The sequence below is a fragment of the Bombus flavifrons genome, chromosome 17, assembly GCF_040668555.2.
Source record: "Bombus flavifrons isolate JBK064 chromosome 17, iyBomFlav1_principal, whole genome shotgun sequence".
Taxonomy (NCBI): domain Eukaryota; kingdom Metazoa; phylum Arthropoda; class Insecta; order Hymenoptera; family Apidae; genus Bombus; species Bombus flavifrons.
The window spans coordinates 4,066,549-4,089,380 of NC_138458.1; the positions used below are offsets into that span (position 1 = coordinate 4,066,549).

Sequence of the window (22,832 nt, forward strand, 5' to 3'; positions counted from 1 at the left end):
AACACAAGATGCAGGTTAAGTAATTTTGATGATATCAGTAAGACAGGTTACAAAAAAGTAAAACGAGATATAGTGGAGGCATGCGTCAGATTAATCACAATACATGATAGGCCACTCTTCCTGATAGATAACGACGCGTTTAGAAATATAATTCAGATAATACATTTCCAAAAAGAAAAAATAAATTTACATAAAGTGCGTGATGCTCTTATTGAGCAGAAAATTGAAGTAAGAAGAAAAATTATAGAGGAAATAAAAGGCAAATTAATATGCTTGAAGGTGGATGCAGCAACTTGCACGGGCAGATCGTTTCTCGATATTAACACACAATTTATGAAAGATGATAAACTGTTCGCACATTACATATGCAAAATAGAGGACATTGATTTCAATGACCATATACTCGTAATATGTAGCCAAGATCAACATTCTAAGTATTTTCTTACCCCACTTAGTTTTCAAAATATTTGCAAAAAAATTTAATTACATTTAAGTTACGATTACTCATGGATCAGGTAATCATTTTTTATATATTATATAAACAATATACATATATACATATGTATATATGTATATAAGTATATAAATATATAAGTATAAATAAAAAAGGAAAATCGGTGGGTTATAGGTTAGGTTATATAAGTTAGGATAGACTATTATATCCAGCGGCCTAGCGGTAACGAATATAGCTAACGTGAAATGATTTTCAATGAATCGACTGATATATGGAACATTGTATTAGGTTGTCCCAAAAGATGTCTTCGTTCTATAAGGAAATAATGCAGTGCACAACATATTTTGGATCATATTATTTTATTGAATTATGTATGATGCATTTTGTAGTAATAGAAGAAGATGGATCATACATAATTCAATAAAATAATATAAATATTTATGAGATGGCATTAGGTGTGGCTCTTTGTTTTAAAGAATACCATTCTCTTCCTTAAAAACAAATTAAATTCTTTCATTTCTGATTTTTCCAAATATTTGATTATTTAGTATAAAGATATTTTTAATGTCAAATATTGATCATCTGTATTGTTTACGAATTAACCTGACTTCAAATTCAATTTATATATTAATTTATATATTATTTATAATTAATTTAAATAATATATCAAATATTAATGTATTAAATAATATGGAATAATAATAAATTATAATTAATTTAAATAATATTAAGGAATCTGTAAACAAACAATGGATTTCTCAAAGAAACGGAACTAGAAAAATGTATAATTTTTGTAATTGTCATGTGATAGTTTCGTTATCATTGTTGTAATTTATTTCAATTTATTTTCATGCCTGTGCACTTTCTCTGCTTTTGTCAAGTATACTCGTCACCGCCTAAAAATAATTCCGCGTGCAAGTGCACATTTTCAAAATTAAATAAAGCACTTAAAGTTTTCGAGAGACGATAAGACAAACAAATAAGTGGAAATAAAAAAGTAAAAGAACGAAAACACTTTTGTTTCCTTTTCGCGATTTTCCCCAAAATGGTTTCTCAGTTTATGGGTCCGCTACACGCCTCCGTAATCTCAACAAAATTATTTGATTACTTCAACAGCGTGTGCCTTTGATTAGTTCGAATAATGAAGGTTCTAATGTTCTATATTTATTATTTATTATGAAAATTTTTGTTACGAGTATTACCTTAATTGGATCAAACATGTCTTCGATCTCGTATTGACGATCCCTGACTTCCTTTAAATAGTATATAGTTTCTAGAAGTGCGTCATAGTCATCTTCGTGTATAGGACGCGAGAAATTTTCCATTGCTGCTTTCAAAAATTCTGCTAAATTCTCCAATCTAAAATGAACGAAAAGCGAAATTTTAATCGTTAAAGTAGTTTTTTGTTCTCTGACATTTTATATCGAACGAAAAAAAGGTTATGTGTGTATAGTAATTCTATATATATAGAACATTTACAGATTTATAAATCTATAGATCTATAAATGTACGTAGAGAATCTGTATAATATAGAATTATCATATTGGGTAGCCCGGAAAGTTCGTTCCGATTCACATTTCGATTCAATTTACTGAATTATATAGGTGTCATTTGTTCCACAATCTTTCTCCATCTTTCAGGCAACTTGAATATTCCATCGTTCCATAACCTCTTAGGTTTTTCGACGAAGAACTTTCTGGTGTGATCTTTCATGTAGACCAAATTTCTGAAAAATCGAAACGAACTTTCCGGGAAACCCAATACATCATTATATATCATGATACTAATTATTATAGATGCAATATAAACAGTGTCTACCTATCATATCGTATAAAATTGAACGAATAAGAAAGATAAAAATTCATAATTACGCGCGGAAGTTAAATATGCTTTTGCAACCTAACCCCAACCTAATTCCAATATGGCAACGTTGTTCGTTTAAAGAGCGAATATCGACGAGAAGTTTCTGATATATTCTATAACTAAGTCTCTACAAGAATTAGAAAATTTTCAACAGTACATGTAAATGTTGTTATTACGTTAAAAGTTGTTTAATGGAGCAATACATTAAGCATCAAATGAAAGGACAATAGGCGAGCCTAACATTATATCAAGTCAACGTATTATTCCAGTAATAGATAAATGATCAGTTTCACTTGAAATGTTTACATTGGTTGCGCGCGCAATAGGTACTTTGATAGTTTCCCGGAATAGTGATTCCGAGCCAAATACTCAGTTTACTATTCAGTTGCACAAATATACAGGATTAGTGCCAACAGCGAACGTTAGGATTGTGGTTTCAGAGAAATCGGCTCTATTTGCAGTTAGAGGTCAACATGTGATTCGCATTCATAGAACTCCCTTTTATAGATTACTCGGATGTCTCAATAATATTTAATTGCATTCGAAACGTCCAATGGGAAGAGTACACGAAGAGTAGGCTGTTAAAAGAACATTCTTCTTAACATTATACCGATATGCTAATATTCTCAAACGAATGAAGTGGAGAATAGAGAAGAAAATAAATTATATTTAAGAATAAGTAAATTATTCAATTTTAATCCTAGTAAAATAAAATATTATTATTATTGTTAATATTATTGATTTTATTTAAAGTTGTATCGACAGTCAAGATCATTAGCGATTAATTTTATATTCGCTGGCTTATCAAATTCTGTCTAGTATCTTAATTTCTTTACAGAAGTTGATAATCTTTTGTTGAAAAGGCATCGATGCGAGCATATTCTTAAGATAGATTCTTAAGATGTTAGTTATTGCAGTTTGTTCTTTACGACTGAATTCTTCATTTATCTCCAAATCAGGGAAACAAGGGATTAATTTGTGGAGTGAATTTATATTGCAATTTTCCAGTCACACGTCTCAGTTTTGTTCGCATATTTTTTCGATATATTTTACAATGTGAAATGACGTGTTGCATATGGGAAGCTGATATGGTTCTTCAGTGGATGCAATTTTTGCTGTTAGATCAGTTAGTTAATTTCCAAAAATAAAATAAAATATTCTAATGAATAATTCTTCTTATATCCTTTAAATACTAATCATTATTTGTTCAATATAAATATTATGCTCTATTCTGTACGATTATTTTTTTTGCTAATGACAATCTTGCTTAAACGAGATTTGCATACTATACAGCGCAATATTATATTTAGACGATAGCTTAATGATTCTTTAATGTAAAAATAATAGCATGGCATAATAACTTTCGAGCTGGCCAAAATAATCTTTTGTATATAACTTGTGCAGTTTATTCGCGTCACGAATGCAAATATGCCATTCAGATTTATGTTTCATTTACTTATGCGTCCAACTGAAACTGCAAAGGAAAATAATTTCTGGAAAATCGTAGTCGAAATGTTAGTGATATCAAAATGACTTAAAATAGATATTTCTCATTAGACGTGGATTAAATTATACGGTATTGGAGAAAACATGTTTACATTTCGTCAGAAGTGTTCAGTATTGATACTCCTGACCAAAACTATTTGCATTAATGTCACGAGTCATTAAATATACGTAGAATACCAGTGCTTCATTTGTTTCTTAGTAAACAATCGTAAATCTAATAAAATGTCGCAATTCTTTTCCGGAACAGCATGGAAAAGCATCGATTAAAACAGCTTCGATTACAACGGTTTTAATTGATGTTTAAAATTGTAATTTTAAATGAGAAGAATTTGATTACTGCATGATAATGTTCTTATTGAAAGATTACAACACAGATTCCTACGTTTTGTATTATGTTCCCTCGGCTTCTCTCCAGAAAATATCTTCAGCTTATTGAATGATTCTAACAAAAATTTCTTCGCTTTGTATCATGCTCCATAGGCTTCTCTTCAGCAAATATGAAGATATAATAATAATAATAATAATAATAATAATTATAATAATATAATATAATAATATAATAATTATAATAATATGATAATAAGCTGAAGAGCTTATTGAAAGATCACAACATAGAGTTCTATGTTTTGTACAATGTTCCATAGGCTTCTCTTCAGCAAATATCTTCAGCTTATTGCAAGATCACACTACAGATTCCTACATTTTGTATCACGTTCCTTAGGCTTCCCTTCAGCATATTTGCTGATATTATCTTCAGCTTACTGCAAGATTATAACAAAAATTCCTACGTTTTATATGATGTTCCTTAGGCTTCTCTTCAGTCGATATGCACAGCTTATTGAAAGATCACAACAAAAATTCCTACGTTCTGTATCATGTTCCTTAGGCTTCTCTTCAGAAAATGTCCTCAACTTATTGAAAGATTATAACAAAAATTCCCACGTTTTGTATCATGTTCCATAGGCTTCTCTTCAGTCAATATGCAGAACTTATTGAAAGATTACAACATAGATACCTATGTTTTGTATTATATTCCACAGGCTTCTCTTCAGTCAATATGCAGAGCTTATTAAAAGATCACAACATAGATTTCTACGTTTTGTATCATGTTTCATAGGCTTCTCTTCAGCAAATATCTTCAGCTGATTGCAAGATCACACCACAGATTCCTACATTTTGTATCACGTTCCTTAGGCTTCCCTTCAGCACATTTGCTGATATTATCTTCAGCTTACTGAAAGATTATAACAAAAATTCCTACGTTTTATATGATGTTCCTTAGGCTTCTCTTCAGTCGATATGCACAGCTTATTGAAAGATCACAACAAAAATTCCTACGTTCTGTATCATGATCCTTAGGCTTCTCTTCAGAAAATGTCCTCAACTTATTGAAAGATTATAACAAAAATTCCCACGTTTTGTATCATGTTCCATAGGCTTCTCTTCAGTCAATATGCAGAACTTATTGAAAGATTACAACATAGATACCTATGTTTTGTATTATATTCCACAGGCTTCTCTTCAGTCAATATGCAGAGCTTATTAAAAGATCACAACATAGATTTCTACGTTTTGTATCATGTTTCATAGGCTTCTCTTCAGCAAATATCTTCAGCTGATTGCAAGATCACACCACAGATTCCTACATTTTGTATCACGTTCCTTAGGCTTCCCTTCAGCACATTTGCTGATATTATCTTCAGCTTACTGAAAGATTATAACAAAAATTCCTACGTTTTATATGATGTTCCTTAGGCTTCTCTTCAGTCGATATGCACAGCTTATTGAAAGATCACAACAAAAATTCCTACGTTCTGTATCATGATCCTTAGGCTTCTCTTCAGAAAATGTCCTCAACTTATTGAAAGATTATAACAAAAATTCCCACGTTTTGTATCATGTTCCATAGGCTTCTCTTCAGTCAATATGCAGAACTTATTGAAAGATTACAACATAGATACCTATGTTTTGTATTATATTCCACAGGCTTCTCTTCAGTCAATATGCAGAGCTTATTAAAAGATCACAACATAGATTTCTACGTTTTGTATCATGTTTCATAGGCTTCTCTTCAGCAAATATCTTCAGCTGATTGCAAGATCACACCACAGATTCCTACATTTTGTATCACGTTCCTTAGGCTTCCCTTCAGCACATTTGCTGATATTATCTTCAGCTTACTGAAAGATTATAACAAAAATTCCTACGTTTTATATGATGTTCCTTAGGCTTCTCTTCAGTCGATATGCACAGCTTATTGAAAGATCACAACAAAAATTCCTACGTTCTGTATCATGTTCCTTAGGCTTCTCTTCAGAAAACGTCTTCAACTTATTGAAAGATTATAACAAAAATTCCCACGTTTTGTATCATGTTCCATAGGCTTCTCTTCAGTCAATATGCAGAACTTATTGAAAGATTACAACATAGATACCTATGTTTTGTATTATATTCCACAGGCTTCTCTTCAGTCAATATGCAGAGCTTATTAAAAGATTACAACACAGATTTCTACGTTTTGTATTATGTTCCCTCGGCTTCTCTCCAGAAAATATCTTCAGCTTATTGAATGATTCTAACAAAAATTTCTTCGCTTTGTATCATGCTCCATAGGCTTCTCTTCAGCAAATATCTTCAACTTATTGAAAGATTATAACAAAAATTCCCACGTTTTGTATCATGTTCCATAGGCTTCTCTTCAGTCAATATGCAGAACTTATTGAAAGATTACAACATAGATACCTATGTTTTGTATTATATTCCACAGGCTTCTCTTCAGTCAATATGCAGAGCTTATTAAAAGATCACAACATAGATTTCTACGTTTTGTATCATGTTTCATAGGCTTCTCTTCAGCAAATATCTTCAGCTGATTGCAAGATAACACCACAGATTCCTACATTTTGTATCACGTTCCTTAGGCTTCCCTTCAGCATATTTGCTGATATTATCTTCAGCTTATTGCAAGATTATAACAAAAATTCCTACGTTTTATATGATGTTCCATAGGCTTCTCTTTAGTCGATATGCACAGCTTATTGAAAGATCACAACAAAAATTCCTACGTTCTGTATCATGTTCCTTAGGCTTCTCTTCAGAAAATGTCCTCAACTTATTGAAAGATTATAACAAAAATTCCCACGTTTTGTATCATGTTCCATAGGCATCTCTTCAGTCAATATGCAGAACTTATTGAAAGATTACAACATAGATACCTATGTTTTGTATTATATTCCACAGGCTTCTCTTCAGTCAATATGCAGAGCTTATTAAAAGATCACAACATAGAGTTCTACGTTTTGTACAATGTTCCATAGGCTTCTCTTCAGCAAATATCTTCAGCTTATTGCAAGATCACACTACAGATTCCTACATTTTGTATCACGTTCCTTAGGCTTCCCTTCAGCATATTTGCTGATATTATCTTCAGCTTACTGCAAGATTATAACAAAAATTCCTACGTTTTATATGATGTTCCTTAGGCTTCTCTTCAGTCGATATGCACAGCTTATTGAAAGATCACAACAAAAATTCCTACGTTCTGTATCATGTTCCTTAAGCTTCTCTTCAGAAAATGTCTTCAACTTATTGAAAGATTATAACAAAAATTCCCACGTTTTGTATCATGTTCCATAGGCTTCTCTTCAGTCAATATGCAGAACTTATTGAAAGATTACAACATAGATACCTATGTTTTGTATTATATTCCACAGGCTTCTCTTCAGTCAATATGCAGAGCTTATTAAAAGATCACAACATAGAGTTCTACGTTTTGTACAATGTTCCATAGGCTTCTCTTCAGCAAATATCTTCAGCTTATTGCAAGATCACACTACAGATTCCTACATTTTGTATCACGTTCCTTAGGCTTCCCTTCAGCATATTTGCTGATATTATCTTCAGCTTATTGCAAGATTATAACAAAAATTCCTACGTTTTATATGATGTTCCTTAGGCTTCTCTTCAGTCGATATGCACAGCTTACTGAAAGATTACAACATAGATTTCTACGTTTTGTACAATATTCCATAGGCTTCTCTTCAGCAAATTTTGCTGTCTTTGCTGATATTATCTTCAGCTTACTGAAAGATTATAACAAAAATTCCTACGTTTTATATGATGTTCCATAGGCTTCTCTTCAGTCGATATGCACAGCTTATTGAAAGATCACAACAAAAATTCCTACGTTCTGTATCATGTTCCTTAGGCTTCTCTTCAGAAAATGTCCTCAACTTATTGAAAGATTATAACAAAAATTCCCACGTTTTGTATCATGTTCCATAGGCATCTCTTCAGTCAATATGCAGAACTTATTGAAAGATTACAACATAGATACCTATGTTTTGTATTATATTCCACAGGCTTCTCTTCAGTCAATATGCAGAGCTTATTAAAAGATCACAACATAGAGTTCTACGTTTTGTACAATGTTCCATAGGCTTCTCTTCAGCAAATATCTTCAGCTTATTGCAAGATCACACTACAGATTCCTACATTTTGTATCACGTTCCTTAGGCTTCCCTTCAGCATATTTGCTGATATTATCTTCAGCTTACTGCAAGATTATAACAAAAATTCCTACGTTTTATATGATGTTCCTTAGGCTTCTCTTCAGTCGATATGCACAGCTTATTGAAAGATCACAACAAAAATTCCTACGTTCTGTATCATGTTCCTTAAGCTTCTCTTCAGAAAATGTCTTCAACTTATTGAAAGATTATAACAAAAATTCCCACGTTTTGTATCATGTTCCATAGGCTTCTCTTCAGTCAATATGCAGAACTTATTGAAAGATTACAACATAGATACCTATGTTTTGTATTATATTCCACAGGCTTCTCTTCAGTCAATATGCAGAGCTTATTAAAAGATCACAACATAGAGTTCTACGTTTTGTACAATGTTCCATAGGCTTCTCTTCAGCAAATATCTTCAGCTTATTGCAAGATCACACTACAGATTCCTACATTTTGTATCACGTTCCTTAGGCTTCCCTTCAGCATATTTGCTGATATTATCTTCAGCTTATTGCAAGATTATAACAAAAATTCCTACGTTTTATATGATGTTCCTTAGGCTTCTCTTCAGTCGATATGCACAGCTTACTGAAAGATTACAACATAGATTTCTACGTTTTGTACAATATTCCATAGGCTTCTCTTCAGCAAATTTTGCTGTCTTTGCTGATATTATCTTCAGCTTACTGAAAGATTATAACAAAAATTCCTACGTTTTATATGATGTTCCATAGGCTTCTCTTCAGTCGATATGCACAGCTTATTGAAAGATCACAACAAAAATTCCCACGTTCTGTATCATGTTCCTCAGGCTTCTCTTCAGAATATGTCTTCAACTTATTGAAAGATTATAACAAAAATTCCCTCGTTTTGTATCATGTTCCATAGGCTTCTCTTCAGTCAATGTGCAAAACTTATTGAAAGATCACACCCCAGATTCCTACATTTTGTAACACGGTCCCTATCGCTTTCTTATTTACAATTTTGGTCAAAACTACAACGCTACGTACTCTATAGACTCAACATTCTAACACGCAAGGACTAGAGAAAGTTAGTTGATATTTCATTTCTTTTTAAAATTATAAATAACTTAGTAGACTAGTCCTCCTTATTTCGACTAATTAATTTCAATGAAGGAATACGTCATTTTCGCAACACGCCCGTCTGCCGTGTAGAATTTTTTAATATCTCAGATTTATCAACCCCATTTATCGTCATATCACCAGAATCTGGAATTATCTGAATAATATTGCTGATCCAGTTGAGTCTTTCGGATCAATCAATAAATGCACAAGAGCGTCTATGAAACTCTTAAAAGACACTGTACTCACTTTTTTGTCTGTACTTTCAAATCTGTATCTTGCTAGATTAATTCTATAATATAGTATAAATGCTTATAAATATAATATAAATGTAAATATAAGTTCTCAATAATAATTCTAATAAAATATCAACATACTTTCTCGAAACAACATAGAACCTCGAAAAGTATCGATCAGAAGAATTTTAACCGTAAAAATCTTGCAATATCAAATGAAGGTTAAATTTAATAGAAATTTTAAAAATTTAATTACTGTGTGGTTATTCGGTTGACTAGATATTCCTTCAGCACGTTAGCCCATTTGCAAATTATGTTCAAGAGCGTCTGCTTGAAAGGTTTTATGTCAAGTTTCAACCATCGACAAAAGATTTGCTCATTTTGCAGTTGATCGCACTGGTTGTACAGGGACATAAAATAATCTATTTCCCGCTTGAAGTCCGCTAAATCTGGTTTCTTCTCTTTCAGATTATCTGGGATAAACTCTGGATGATGTTCGATCATTTCCCTTTGCTCGGGACTTACGTATTGAGAAAATCTCAAAAAATAGGATAAATATTCCTGTTTATCATCTGTCCACAGCCACGAGTAGATTTCGTATATCTGTGGATAATAATTTGAGCCAATAATTCCTTGTCATTAATTATTTGAGGTTATGTCAGGATATATAGGGTGAATCAGTGAAAACTATCACTTAGAATAGCTCGTTATTTATTGACTTTAGCAAAAAATGTTTGAAGTGAAACTTGTTATACTTGAGGAGACCGATTGGATGAATATATTACGATTTTTTGATGCTTTATGTTTTCTGAGATGTCAAGTTGACTTTAAGTTCTTTTAACGATTATTTTTAACATCATATTTTTTAGATACACCGTTGTAGCTGCTAAAAAGACCAATTCAACGAGTTAGAATAAGCTGACCTTCACTTGACCTTGAAACCCAAAACGAAACGAGAATTCGTCAAGAGTAACTGGTCTTCAATTAAAAAATTGACAAAATCTCAAGATCACAGTGATATCTCAGAAAATATAAGACATCAAACAATTAAAATATGTTCATCCAGTCTGGCTTCTTAAATAAATAAATTGCATTTCAATAGTTGAAATAAGAGAAATAAGAAATACGGTAATTTTAATGAAATGACACGTTCGAAAATGTTAAATTCAAGTGCAGATAATTACATGTACATGTCCTTTTACTTCTATTAAGGCCAGTTTTGCTCGATTGCAAGTTTCTTCCAACATAAACACGATACCTTCCTCTTCAGCAACATCGAGCTTCGACGATGAAAATACGATTAATAGTTTGTATGGAAGGAAAAATTAGTCGACTATTAATGTTTTATCAAAAATTGTTCTATTGAAAATTGTAAAAACAGCGATCTGTCAATATACCAGTTAGAAATATCAGTAATAAATAATATACCGCGTAATTTTCTCGACTTTCCTGCAACTCAGGATCGACGCGTGGTATGAGGGTGCCCATTTTCATCATTTCAAGTAGAAGTGACTCGAAGAAAGCATAGAAACCTTCCGGATCATCTAATTCCACTGGCGGTCGGAAAACAATACTAGGGTTCTAACAACATATAAACCAGCAGAGAGAATGGTTAAAGAATTGTTGCATTAGATACATGCACGTGCTTCATTTAACAATAAGAATTTTACGTGTTTATAAATATAGAAAATTGTAACATATAATTTAGTACTGTAAAAGTTTTTAACATTTATTAGTTGTATGTTGATTAGACGTATATGAAAGTGATACTTAATTTATGTTAGTAACATATTAAGGTCGTTTCTAGATTTCATGTCTTTTTAACCCTTTTTTTCACTTAAAAGGTAAAGATATATAGCTAAAAAAAAATCGAGTGTTTTCAAATAGTTCGACATAGTCACATCAGCAGAAATACTCACCTCCAAACACATCTGAATCTCAAACGAAGGAAATATTTCGCCTTCGGGGTCAGTTTCGTCGAGAATGTAACAAATACTGCGAAAATAATAATAAATGATTGTTTAATTCTTATCAAATGTTGCATAAAGTGTTGTTTTAATGTTGCAAAGACTTAAAAAAGTAGCCACATTTAGATGAATATTAAATGTTATAAATCGTTTATTTTTCAATATCTGAATTATTAGGTAGTAAAATGGAAATAATGTTTTTCATGGTGGCAATCTGAATTTAAAAATGTAGAAACACGTAAAATTAAAATTTGCGCTCTATAATTCTGTTAATTCATAATAATATTTATTTTTATAACACTTAACAATTTTTAATTTAGTTCATTGTTGGTGGGAATTAAATAGTACATATATGTTAGAAACAGTATCAAATTCGTTTAAAATTTTGTTTTTCAGAGAATTAATTTTAAAAAATTGTCTGATACGAGTACTATTGTATTTCGTTATAAACAAATATATCTACTACTTATGTTTGCGTTTATTCCATAACGTAAAGAAGAAAAAATAATGAAACAAAATGTTCATGCATGTAATGAATGTTATTAACTTTGAAATTTTTGCAAATGTTATTTAGTCTGTTGAATAACACGATTCAGCTCTTTATATTACAGCTATCCGCCTGTGGCTTCGCCCGCACAATATTTAAATTTCTGTTCACTGCCCTCTGTTCGAACACCTTGTAGGAGGTGAATTTCGAAAAACCCTCAAACGCGTTTTTTTTTTATTTTTTTATTTTATTTTTAATGAGGAATTTGTTCGTCAAATCCCCAGCTGAAGTGGATGTGGAAATACGCTTATCTTTTGAGAAAAAAGCCTATTTCTTTTTTTTATTCCCAGAGTTGAATTTCGAAAAACGCTGAAACGTCTGCTTACTTTTAATGAGAAGTTCGTCTATCAAATTTCATATCTCCAGTTTCAGCGGATATACAAATGCGGTTATTCTTTGAGAAGAAAACGTACCCCTTTTTCATATACATAAGAGTTGAACTTCGAAAAAGTCGAATTTCACGTGCCCCACTTTAGCAATGCATAGGATATGAGCATCCTTTAAAAAAATTGTTTCTTCGACCATTCGCGGAGAGACGCGATCGCGAGAAAGCACGTCGACGGGAGTCGTAAATTCCCGTTGCGATTAGTTAATCGACGCCATGAACTGATCGATTCCCCTATTTCTGTTAGGGTAATAGGGGGTGGTTCAATTGAGTTTACACTGAATTAACACGTATAAATTACAGTTTATTCCAACAACTTTATATAGAAGCTAATTACGCTGATGCGTATGTACAAGTTAAGTAAGTGATTGATCTAAGGGTAGAAACCTGGTAAAGATGTGTTGACTATTCTAACGACGAAGAATAAGTGAAGTTCAGAGACGATGCTGTATCGGAGGAAAGCTAGTGATGGGTGCGTCTAGCACACGGGACTATCGGATTTGTTGATGACAATTTTGGTTAGGAAAGTGAGGGCAGTGGACATTGCTTCCGATTGGATAATAAGAAGGTTGGGCTGGGCGTTAACGAATGAATCAGTCGCTCTAGTGTTATATACAGGGTGGTTGGTAACTGGACACTGGTACAAGCGGAAAGGGGGTGATTCTACGTGAAAAAAGAAGTCGAAAATATAGAATAAAAATTTTTCGTTTGAGGTTTTGTTTTCGAGAAAATCGACTTTGAATTTTCGCTCGGTACGCGTGCGGTACGTTATAACGGATCTCACTGTAGATCGTCGTCTCGATGGAAAAATTAAAAAAAAAAATTTTTATTCTATATTTCTGACTTCTTTTTTCGCTTAGATTCACCCCCTTTCCGCTTGTACCACCAGTTACCAACCACCCTGTATATATACAGGGTGTACTGAAAATTGTGGTACAAGCCGAAAGAGGGTGATACCTCATGCAAAAGTAAGTCGAAAATGTAGAGTAACAATTTTCGATACAAGGCTCCGTTTTCGAGAAAATCAATTATAAAATTTCGTCCGCCTGACTCCCGTTATTTTTCAAGTACACGCGTATCTACATGATAGAACCCTATAACCCATATTTTTAAGCTACGTAATATTTTACACATCTGGATGCACGTGCACAAATGTCATTGCTCTTCACGTACATTCATATTATATTTATATAACAAATAATATATTTTTATATATTTTTTGTAAATGAATATTCAGTAATAGAAAAAGTTGTTTCAGCCAACGCTCAAACCGCGTTGAGTGCACTCGTTCTCGTCCGATCACGAAAGTTAAGCAGCGCTGGGCACGGATAGTACTTAGATGGGTGACCGCTTGGGAACTCCGTGTGGTGTTGGCTTTTTTTATTTTTCCAATCTTTTTTACTCTTTTTTAATAATCTATTTCTTATAATCTACTTTAAACATCGAGAAGAAAAGATCTTTTGATATTACACGACTATTACCATACATTATATCATTCTCCCATACACGTACAAATAAATTATCACATGTCTTAAAACTAAGAGATGTCACGTTTCTTGATATGCTGAAATTTTATAACAGATTAATATCAAAAATTGTTATTCTATATTTTCGACTTTGCAGGAGAATTACCCCCGTTCGGCTTGTACTACCGTACAAAGTACCAAAGTACGAAGAAACCTATTCAACCGACTGTCGTTACCGCCCAAGTAAATATGAAAATATGAAAGATTGTTATTCCATATACGCGACTACTGTTACGCGGGGAATCGCCTCCACTTGATTTGTACTACCGAACATAGTAGCTAAGTTCGAAGAAATCCGTTTAATCTTAGATAGCGAAATATCTCGTAAACTGAGCTCGATAACTTCATCGAAAAATATGTTTTAAATAAAAGTTGTAGTGTTCGGAGGGAAACATTTGATGCTGTCCGCTTCCCAATATTGGGTCAAGGTCGTTCAGCCGTACCACGACCAGCTTAGTTTTTTTTAGATAACCCCCACTTTTTTACGGATCCTGATTGTATGGTAAAAGATAAATACCTTTTGCTCTTATCACTTTTTCGATTTCACCTTCTGTTTTGTAGATATTTGATTTCGGTGTGAAATCAACATCTGCTTGAATTTTTGCGCGATGAATTTTTTCAAGAACCCGATAAAATTTTTTTTTTCTTCTCATAAAGGATCAAGACAGAGAAGAAAAGTACACTTTTAACCAATTAGCGTCCATAAAGCAATCTTGAAGAAACACTAAGGTTTTGATGGACCAAAATCAATCTAAGGAGGGGGGTATGTAACGTCAATTCACATCAGGGACCAGGTCACACACCGCAGGCAGGATGGCGCCCAGATGTCTGCATATCCTTGGCGCGTACCCTCAATAGTCCTAAGTACCCACCGGGGGTCTTGGAATTCTCATAGTTAGGGTCCTTCAAACCAAGCGAGTATCTTTTGTCTTAGGTTTCCTTTTACGTTTATTGTTTACTATGGGGCTTTTCCTTTATTTAATTCTTTACATTCACAATTTGTCCAGTTTGGACATTTGGTAGAATTTTTTAGCTGTTTGATTATCATGTGGGTGGCTACCCCCAATGGGATACCATCTTCGTGTTTGTTAGGTTGTGTCCTTTGTGAGGTCTGCTGTGTGTTTCCTTTTCAATCTTCTATCCATGTTTTGCTTACTATGGGTTAACACGGAAAGTTAGTTTTTCCTCGCGTCTGGTGTGTTCCGTTAGCAACTTTCTCACGAGGGCGGCTAAAACCCTTCCTGGTCCACCAACCGTCTTATTATCCAATCGGAGACGGTGTCTACTGCACTCACTTCCTTAACCAAAATTGTCATCAACAAATCCGATAGTCCCGTGTACTTAGACACACCCACCCCTAGCTTTCCTCAGACACAGTATCGTCAGTAAAACTTCATTTATTCTATATCCTTAGAATAGTCAACATGTCTTTACCGATCTCTGCCCTTATAACAGTCGCGTACTTAACGTATCATTGTAACTAAGTTTTACATAACGTGGTTGGAGTGAATTGTGATTTATGTTAATTCAGTGTGTATCCCAGTTTGATTGCTGAATTTGTAATAAAGTTCAATTAAAACAAAATTAATAGTTGTGTTACGACTCGGCTATAGTTATTTTATCACCCAACCCTCAAGTTACGTGACACTTGCTTGCTGTCGAAACTATCAGCCTCCAGTGACTATCCGTGTCATTATGCTGTGTGTACGTTGCGTACGGTGTTGTGGCACACGTTAGAGCCACCTATACTAATATACTGGACAGCAATGCATTCGTTTTTCTATGATGACTTCCAAGTATTGCGTTCGCATTGTAGACGCATTGGAAGCAGTCTAAATGCAAACGCAGTGCTATCCAGTTACAATTTATATTGGGTTTGGTATAATTTGGTCCATACGAAAGATCATATCGAGAAGTTTCTCGCTGAAAAACCTGACGAGTTCTGGAAGGATGGAATATTCAAGTTGCGTGAAAGATGCAGAAAGCTTGTGGAAAAAAATGCCACCTATATAATTCAATAAATGTATTACATTTAAGTTTATAGAAGTTTTCTTACGACATCGTACCTAACCCAAAAAACAATTAACAATATCGAGGTTTCAGGCGGAAAAATCCGGCCTTTTAACGCCCTCTATTCTAAATTAGTAATTTTATAAATAGCAACCCTAACCAAAAGTCATTAACTCATCGATAACACCATTTGGAATACAGATCGCCATTCTAGAGGTACAATGGTAACTTTGTCGTTGTCCTCGGTAGTCGATTGCCTCTTGCACGCAAACCTCGTTTATGAGTCTCGCCAACGTATGATTTCTTTACCTCTCGAATAACAAATACGGGCTCTAATTAGATCCGTCGATAATCGTCTCGAAGTATCTCGAAGTATCTCTACTCTCCTGCTTCAACCATAGAGCGATAAGATAGCGTCTGTGCGTTGGGAAGATGAAATAGTGTCCTCTTTAGCGTCCGGACTTTTGTTTATCCGTTTTAGCTTCCGTCGGTATTCCCACGAATTCTTGGAAATGCACTTCAAGCGTGTCGTATTAAGTTACATTGTCTGACTGCCATCCACATGCTCTAGTGGCGAGTATCGGTATCTCACTCATGCTCATTCATTCTCCTTCCCTCAGTCGAATTCTAGGAATTTAGCAATCCAGATAAGCGCCCAGATTAATTTCGGACTTCGAACGCTAAAATGGACAGTTATATATAAAAACAACTTTTTTGTATGGTCCGAATGAACACTATATCCACTGTACGGCTTCCGCTAGACGACTCGCCGTGCGAAAATTAATCTGCAAATCAAATATTTGCGAAACAGAAGCTCAGATTGAAAAATCGATAAGAAAGAAAGGTATTTGATTTTTACCATACAATCGGAATGTGTCATAAAACACGGAGGTTCTCGTAACCTAATTACGTACGTTATTAAAAAAAATAAAATGTAAACCGAACGAGCTTGACCCAACATCAAATGTTTTCCTCCGAACTTTATAACTTTTGTGTAAAATATTTGTTTCGATAAATTTTTTATTTCCGCGATATCTCACTGTCAAAGTTAAATTGGGACCTGTATAGACGCCTGTCGAGGTTTCTCAAATAAAACGAACCTACTGCACAAATTTTATTTCATATTTCCGACTTATTTTTTCATGTAGAATCACTCCTTGTTGGAGTAGTATTTCTTATCGGACAAGAAATATTGTATAAGCAAAATGTTGAAACCAAGTATCCATAAAATACTGTTATAAATAATAATATTTTAAATTTTCACTTAGCTTTTCTAAGTAGTAACTAATAATGAGTATTAATTTAAAATAAGATAAATTTTACTCGAGCATCGCAATTATTATTAATAACCTTGTGGAGACAGCCTGAATAAGACCTTTGGAAATTAAATTGTCAACATAGAGTAGATAAGGCTGCCATTTCTCGCGTCTCATTGCTAACGTTTCTTCATCAACCTCTTCTTCTTCTTCTACTTGCTCTTGTTCTTCCGGTACTTCCGCTTCTTCAGTTATTTCCTCATCCGGTCTAATGAAATATTAATACAAAATTATAAGACAATAGTCCTTCTTAATACTGTCGATTATAAATTTTAAGCAATTATTAAAACAAAAATAGTATTTTATATCTAAATTACCGATCGTCCGCCTTTTTTATTATTGTATTTTAATTTCTATAATTGTTTATTCATTTACTCGAGAAAAATTTATTACTGAAAATAAGAAATGATCACATGTACTGAATAAGAGTTTTCGTTAATTGTTATCTGTTACGAAAAATACGATAAAAATGCGTAATGGAACAAAAATGATGATATTAAAGTTTCCTAATTTTACTTTGCAGCTTCAGCATCGTTTCCTTCTTCTGCTTTTTCCGTTTCTACTTCTTCCTCTTCTTCAGTGTGGGCTACAAATAATTGCATTGAATAAATAACGCTTTCAAAAAGTTTATAAAACGTTTTGTTAATCAGTTTCCACAGTAAAATACAAAAATTATTGAACGATTACCGTCTAATAATTCGAGCTCTTCTTTATTGTAGACATGATCTGGGAGCAAGTCAAAAAACAGTTTATAATTTTCTTTTAATACGTGTTCCAGTTCTTCAGCTGTTGCTTCGATCTCCGCAAATCTTTCCGTAAATCTGTCGTCTTTATCAGCGACTGACAATAAATTTTCATCTCTCGCATCTTTACGGTAAATAACTGGCATCATTGCCCAAGTATACATTTCATCCATAATATTATTCAAGTTCTTTTGCGCGCGAAACACTCTGGCATGTAATTTCCAAGTAATTTTTAACAAATTATCGATATATTCTGGAACCTCTAAAATATATTTATTTGAGTAAGTTGGAGAATTCGATAAACACATCCGCGTATTTCTTAATCAAAGTTGAATTATGCGCTAGAGATATACGAGAACCCGAAAATGTCAGGAACCCGATACTCGGGACAGGTCGGGTCGAGTCTCGAACCTATCTCGTAATTGGAGATTGTCGGGACTCCCGAGAATTTCAGGTTCTCCAGAATTATAAAATTGTACAGTCTAGAATACGAAGCAACGATAGTAACGAAATACGTGTCATATATAATATTTAAAATATTACTAGAGATGTGTGAAAACCTGAAAATATTGGGTCGGGTCGGGCCGGGTCGGGTCGGGTCGGATCGGGTCGGGTCGGGTCAGGTCGGGTCGGATCGGATCGGATCGGGTCGGGTCGGGTCGGGTCGGGTCGGGTCGGGTCGGGTCGGGTCGGGTCGGGTCGGGTCGGGTCGGGTCGGGTCGGGTCGGGTCGGGTCGGGTCGGGTCGGGTCGGGTCGGGTCGGGTCGAGTCGAGTCGGATCGGATCGGATTGGATCGGATCGAATTGGTTCGGATTGGGTTGGGTCGGGTGGAATCGAGTCAAGAATTTTGCTCGGAATTGGGTTGGGGTCCCTAAAGTATCTGGTAATTCGAGATTGTTAGAATTCCTGTAATTTCGGGTTTTTCAAGAATTATAAAATTACATAATTTAAAATATGGAGCAAAAATAATAATGAAATATGTGATAGATATATTTAGAATAATATTTCATAATAAAATATTCCTGCTCCATGTTCAAGCCAATACTATTTTATAATTAGCGAGAATCCCGAGATTTTTGGTAGTCCCAACAATTTCTAATTATCTAATATTTCTGAGAACACGACTCGTTCCAAGCATCGGCTTCCTGACATTTTTGGAATCTCATACATTTCTAAATATTATATTTGCTCCAGTATCACTTTTCGCTCATGTTCTAACCTTTATAGTTTTGTAATTCCCGGGAACCCGAGTGGCTCCTGAGATAAATTATCGATTTGACCTAACATTTCCTGGTTCTCTCGGGCACATCCGTGCTATGCACGAATTGGATAAATTACAAAAATTCCAAAAAGTCGTATGTCACTTTTCTTATCGATAGAAATATATTTATTGATTGAAATTACAAGGTGCACTGATAACGTGGTCGATCAAGTAAATAGTGATTCTACAAAAATAAATCGGGGATATAGAATAAAATCTTTTTGTCCGAGCCTTTCATTTCAAGAAAAATGTGTTTGAAAATTTGTCAACTGTATTTGAACTGGACTAATCCCGGATTGGACAGAAGCGAATAATCGACAGGAGGTTGTTATTCTATATGTGGAATTAAGTAGGAATTGTATAATAAATTTTTCTCACAACACGTTCTGTTCTCGAGAAGAAGATTTATCATATTTATCTGACGATTTATCATACGCCTGCACTAGAGCAATTCTAACATGCTCAAACTCTATTTTCTTGAGAATGTAACTTTAAACAAAGAAATTTTATTCAGGATATATTTTTACTTTTTTTCACACGTTGAATAACTTCTCACCAATTGTATCTATACTCGAACCTAATCAAGTTTATTTTATAATTAGTGACATCCGAAACTATTTGACAAGCAATTAAACTCGATTTCCTCAAAAATGAAGCTCCGGACAAAAAAATATTATCCTGCATTATCGACTTATTTTTGCACGTGCAACCAGCCTCTAATCGACTGACAACGTTTTCGTGGAATACTCTGGATATACAGACATACTATTAGATTGCCCAAAAGTTTCGTTCGTTTTATAAGCAAATAATAGGTGCACAATATTTTTGGCTTTATATTATTCTATTGAATGTTATATATGATTCATTTTGTTCTATTTCTATTATTTTATTGAATTATTGCTTGAATTATCGCACGTCAGTTCGTAAATGAAATTATCGTCTATATCGATGATAAATTATCGTACATCGTATATATAGTTATGTATACGTATCCGTATACATAATTGTACAACTTTCGACAGAACTCGGTAGCATGTAATCATAGTGAAACTCATACAAACATGTTTTGTATACATCCGAGATATTAGATTAGATTGTTTCAAAAGTTTCTTTCCATTTTGTAGTAATAGACAAAGTGGATCATACACAATCCAATAAAATTATATAAAACAAAAAACATTGTGCATCTATTATTTCCTTATAAACGAAAGAAACTTTTAGCGCAACCTAATATTACACACTATATTGCGACGTAATAATAGAATCCTAACCTCCACCGATTCTACTAAATATTTTAAGCGACCAACAGTTACCTTCCGTAGTTACTTGCCAGATGGATAAACATTTATATGAAATATTTCCTACAAATTACTATGCTTTTACAAGACCCAACGCGTTTTATGACTTTAATAGACAATTTATGTATATATGTGTAAATTCTATAGAATTTAAACTACCCGCTAACCGACATTTTTACTTTTGTTTTATTTTACCGGCAGTCATTTGCTGAATAGAATAGATCACGAGAGAAGGATGGTAATTTAAGACTTAGAAAATCGATTCCCGATATTTCAAGTAAAATTTGTAGTAGATTTGTTATCAACTATTATTGTATTTAATTTAATTATTCCCAAAATAAACTCGATTTTCCAGAATCGATCGTTTGATATAACCTAAGGATTTACGTTATTACATATATATAATATTTTAGGTAGACAAGGGGCGATTAGTGGCACTTCTACGAAATTCTGTTGTAACTTTTATTATCGATAGAAATCAATTTGATGATAAAAGGTAAATGGTAATAGCAGATCCAATGATTTAAGCGAAGTATGTATAAAGCAAACTGTGGATAACACATGAAGCAATACATTAATATAATTATTAAAATAATATAATAAAATTCAATATAATAAAAATTAATATAATAAAAGTATTATATTAATAATTATTATTATGATACTTATACGTGTATGAAATTGTTAAAGAGCAAGTATAATTTAATTTAAAAGAGATGTACAACTTTGGGGATATTATCAATTCTATACCTTTCGAATTCCAATCATAATGTTCTTGGCCATAATTAATCAAGTTGTCAATATTTTCAACTTCGTCTTCCACTAACTGAAATTCTACTGGAGCGCTTTCATTTCGTATTCTGTTATACCTGAAATATATTCTTTGTTTAAAAAACAAACTACATTACTAGGATATACTATTATAGTAACTATTAAATATCATTTAAGTATCATTTAATAAATTTTGGAAAATTCCAATTATCTTAAATTTGTTAACGGTAAACATGTATATACAGGGTGTTCCGTTGAAGTGAAACATCTTCCGGTGAAACGTGTCACGAGAGATCGAAGTTATAAAGAAAATATTCTTATAGAAATTATTTTGTGACGGTAAAAGTATTAATTTAAAAAGATATTTTTGTGGTTGACGTAATTGCCGTTTTTAAATGGCACCATATCTTTTCGTTAATATTACACTGGCTTTTGAGACAAATTCAACGACCTGCTATTCGATGGTATTTCGTGTAATGAGTCATAAATTGGAGTCACGACAGTCAATAAATGTCGGTTAGCTGAGTCTGACACCTTCACGTGCCATACCGTTGCTCCTCGCATGGTAAAGATGCTAATGCTGGAGTGAACGTTAAAAATGAAAGATTATTCTGTTAGATGGATAATTGATTAATGATCGATTTTAATTTTCATTATCTACCATTTAACTTTTAGTGCAACGTTGGAAGATGCTGGAAGACATTTTTTACAAACATCAGAAACTGCGGTAAAATTACAAACGTTACTGAATTAAATAATTCAAACTTATCAATTCATTGAATCTCTAATTACTGGAATCACAAGAGTAATTTAAATAGAATGTAACTGAGTTACAATTTGAATCTCTGAAAAACTGAGGCGAATTTTTATATTTATGAATAATACCATATTCATCATTAATAGTAATTTTTTTCTGTTTGAAACCTTTAAAAAACTATGGTCTTTTCCTCCTCTCATTGCCTCTCAATTTGGATATCATTCAGTGTATTTCGTAATTTTATTTCAATTGCATTGCATTACGTAATTATATTTCAATTGCATCGTATTTTCTAATTATATTTTAATGAGATTGTACTTTGTAATCGTATTTCAATTGCATTGCATTTTGTAATTATATTTCGATTACGATCACGAATTACATTGCAATTTAATTAACCGAGAGATCTAAATTACGAAATGCAATGTGATTGGGTACGACGTAATTGAATTTGTAATTGTAATTCATGGAATGTTTAATTCAATTATTAATAATACACAAACGTATATTTCTAAACGATGGTGGGCACATTGAATAATAAGATACATAAAAGAATTATTAACAAATCTTTCTTACTTATAACAATATTTGT

At 33.1% G+C, this 22,832-nt stretch overlaps 1 protein-coding gene and 1 non-coding gene across 2 annotated transcripts in view; one reads left to right on the forward strand and one right to left on the reverse strand.

Moving 5' to 3' along the window:
* Window positions 1-22,832, reverse strand: part of LOC138188855 (dynein beta chain, ciliary-like) — a 69,189-nt gene that overhangs the window by 31,659 nt on the left and 14,698 nt on the right. Inside the window, exons 6-13 of the mRNA XM_069130997.1 lie at window positions 21,463-21,581; window positions 18,097-18,414; window positions 17,926-17,995; window positions 17,444-17,617; window positions 11,578-11,653; window positions 11,056-11,239; window positions 9,915-10,290; window positions 1,657-1,813 (exon numbers count right to left, since the gene is read on the reverse strand). Coding sequence (XP_068987098.1) covers window positions 1,657-1,813; window positions 9,915-10,290; window positions 11,056-11,239; window positions 11,578-11,653; window positions 17,444-17,617; window positions 17,926-17,995; window positions 18,097-18,414; window positions 21,463-21,581 — 1,474 coding nt within the window. The remainder of the gene's footprint in view (window positions 1-1,656; window positions 1,814-9,914; window positions 10,291-11,055; window positions 11,240-11,577; window positions 11,654-17,443; window positions 17,618-17,925; window positions 17,996-18,096; window positions 18,415-21,462; window positions 21,582-22,832) is intronic.
* LOC138188917 (5S ribosomal RNA) lies at window positions 13,815-13,933 on the forward strand. The gene has a single exon (XR_011175756.1). It is a non-coding gene; the product is annotated as a 5S ribosomal RNA (ribosomal RNA).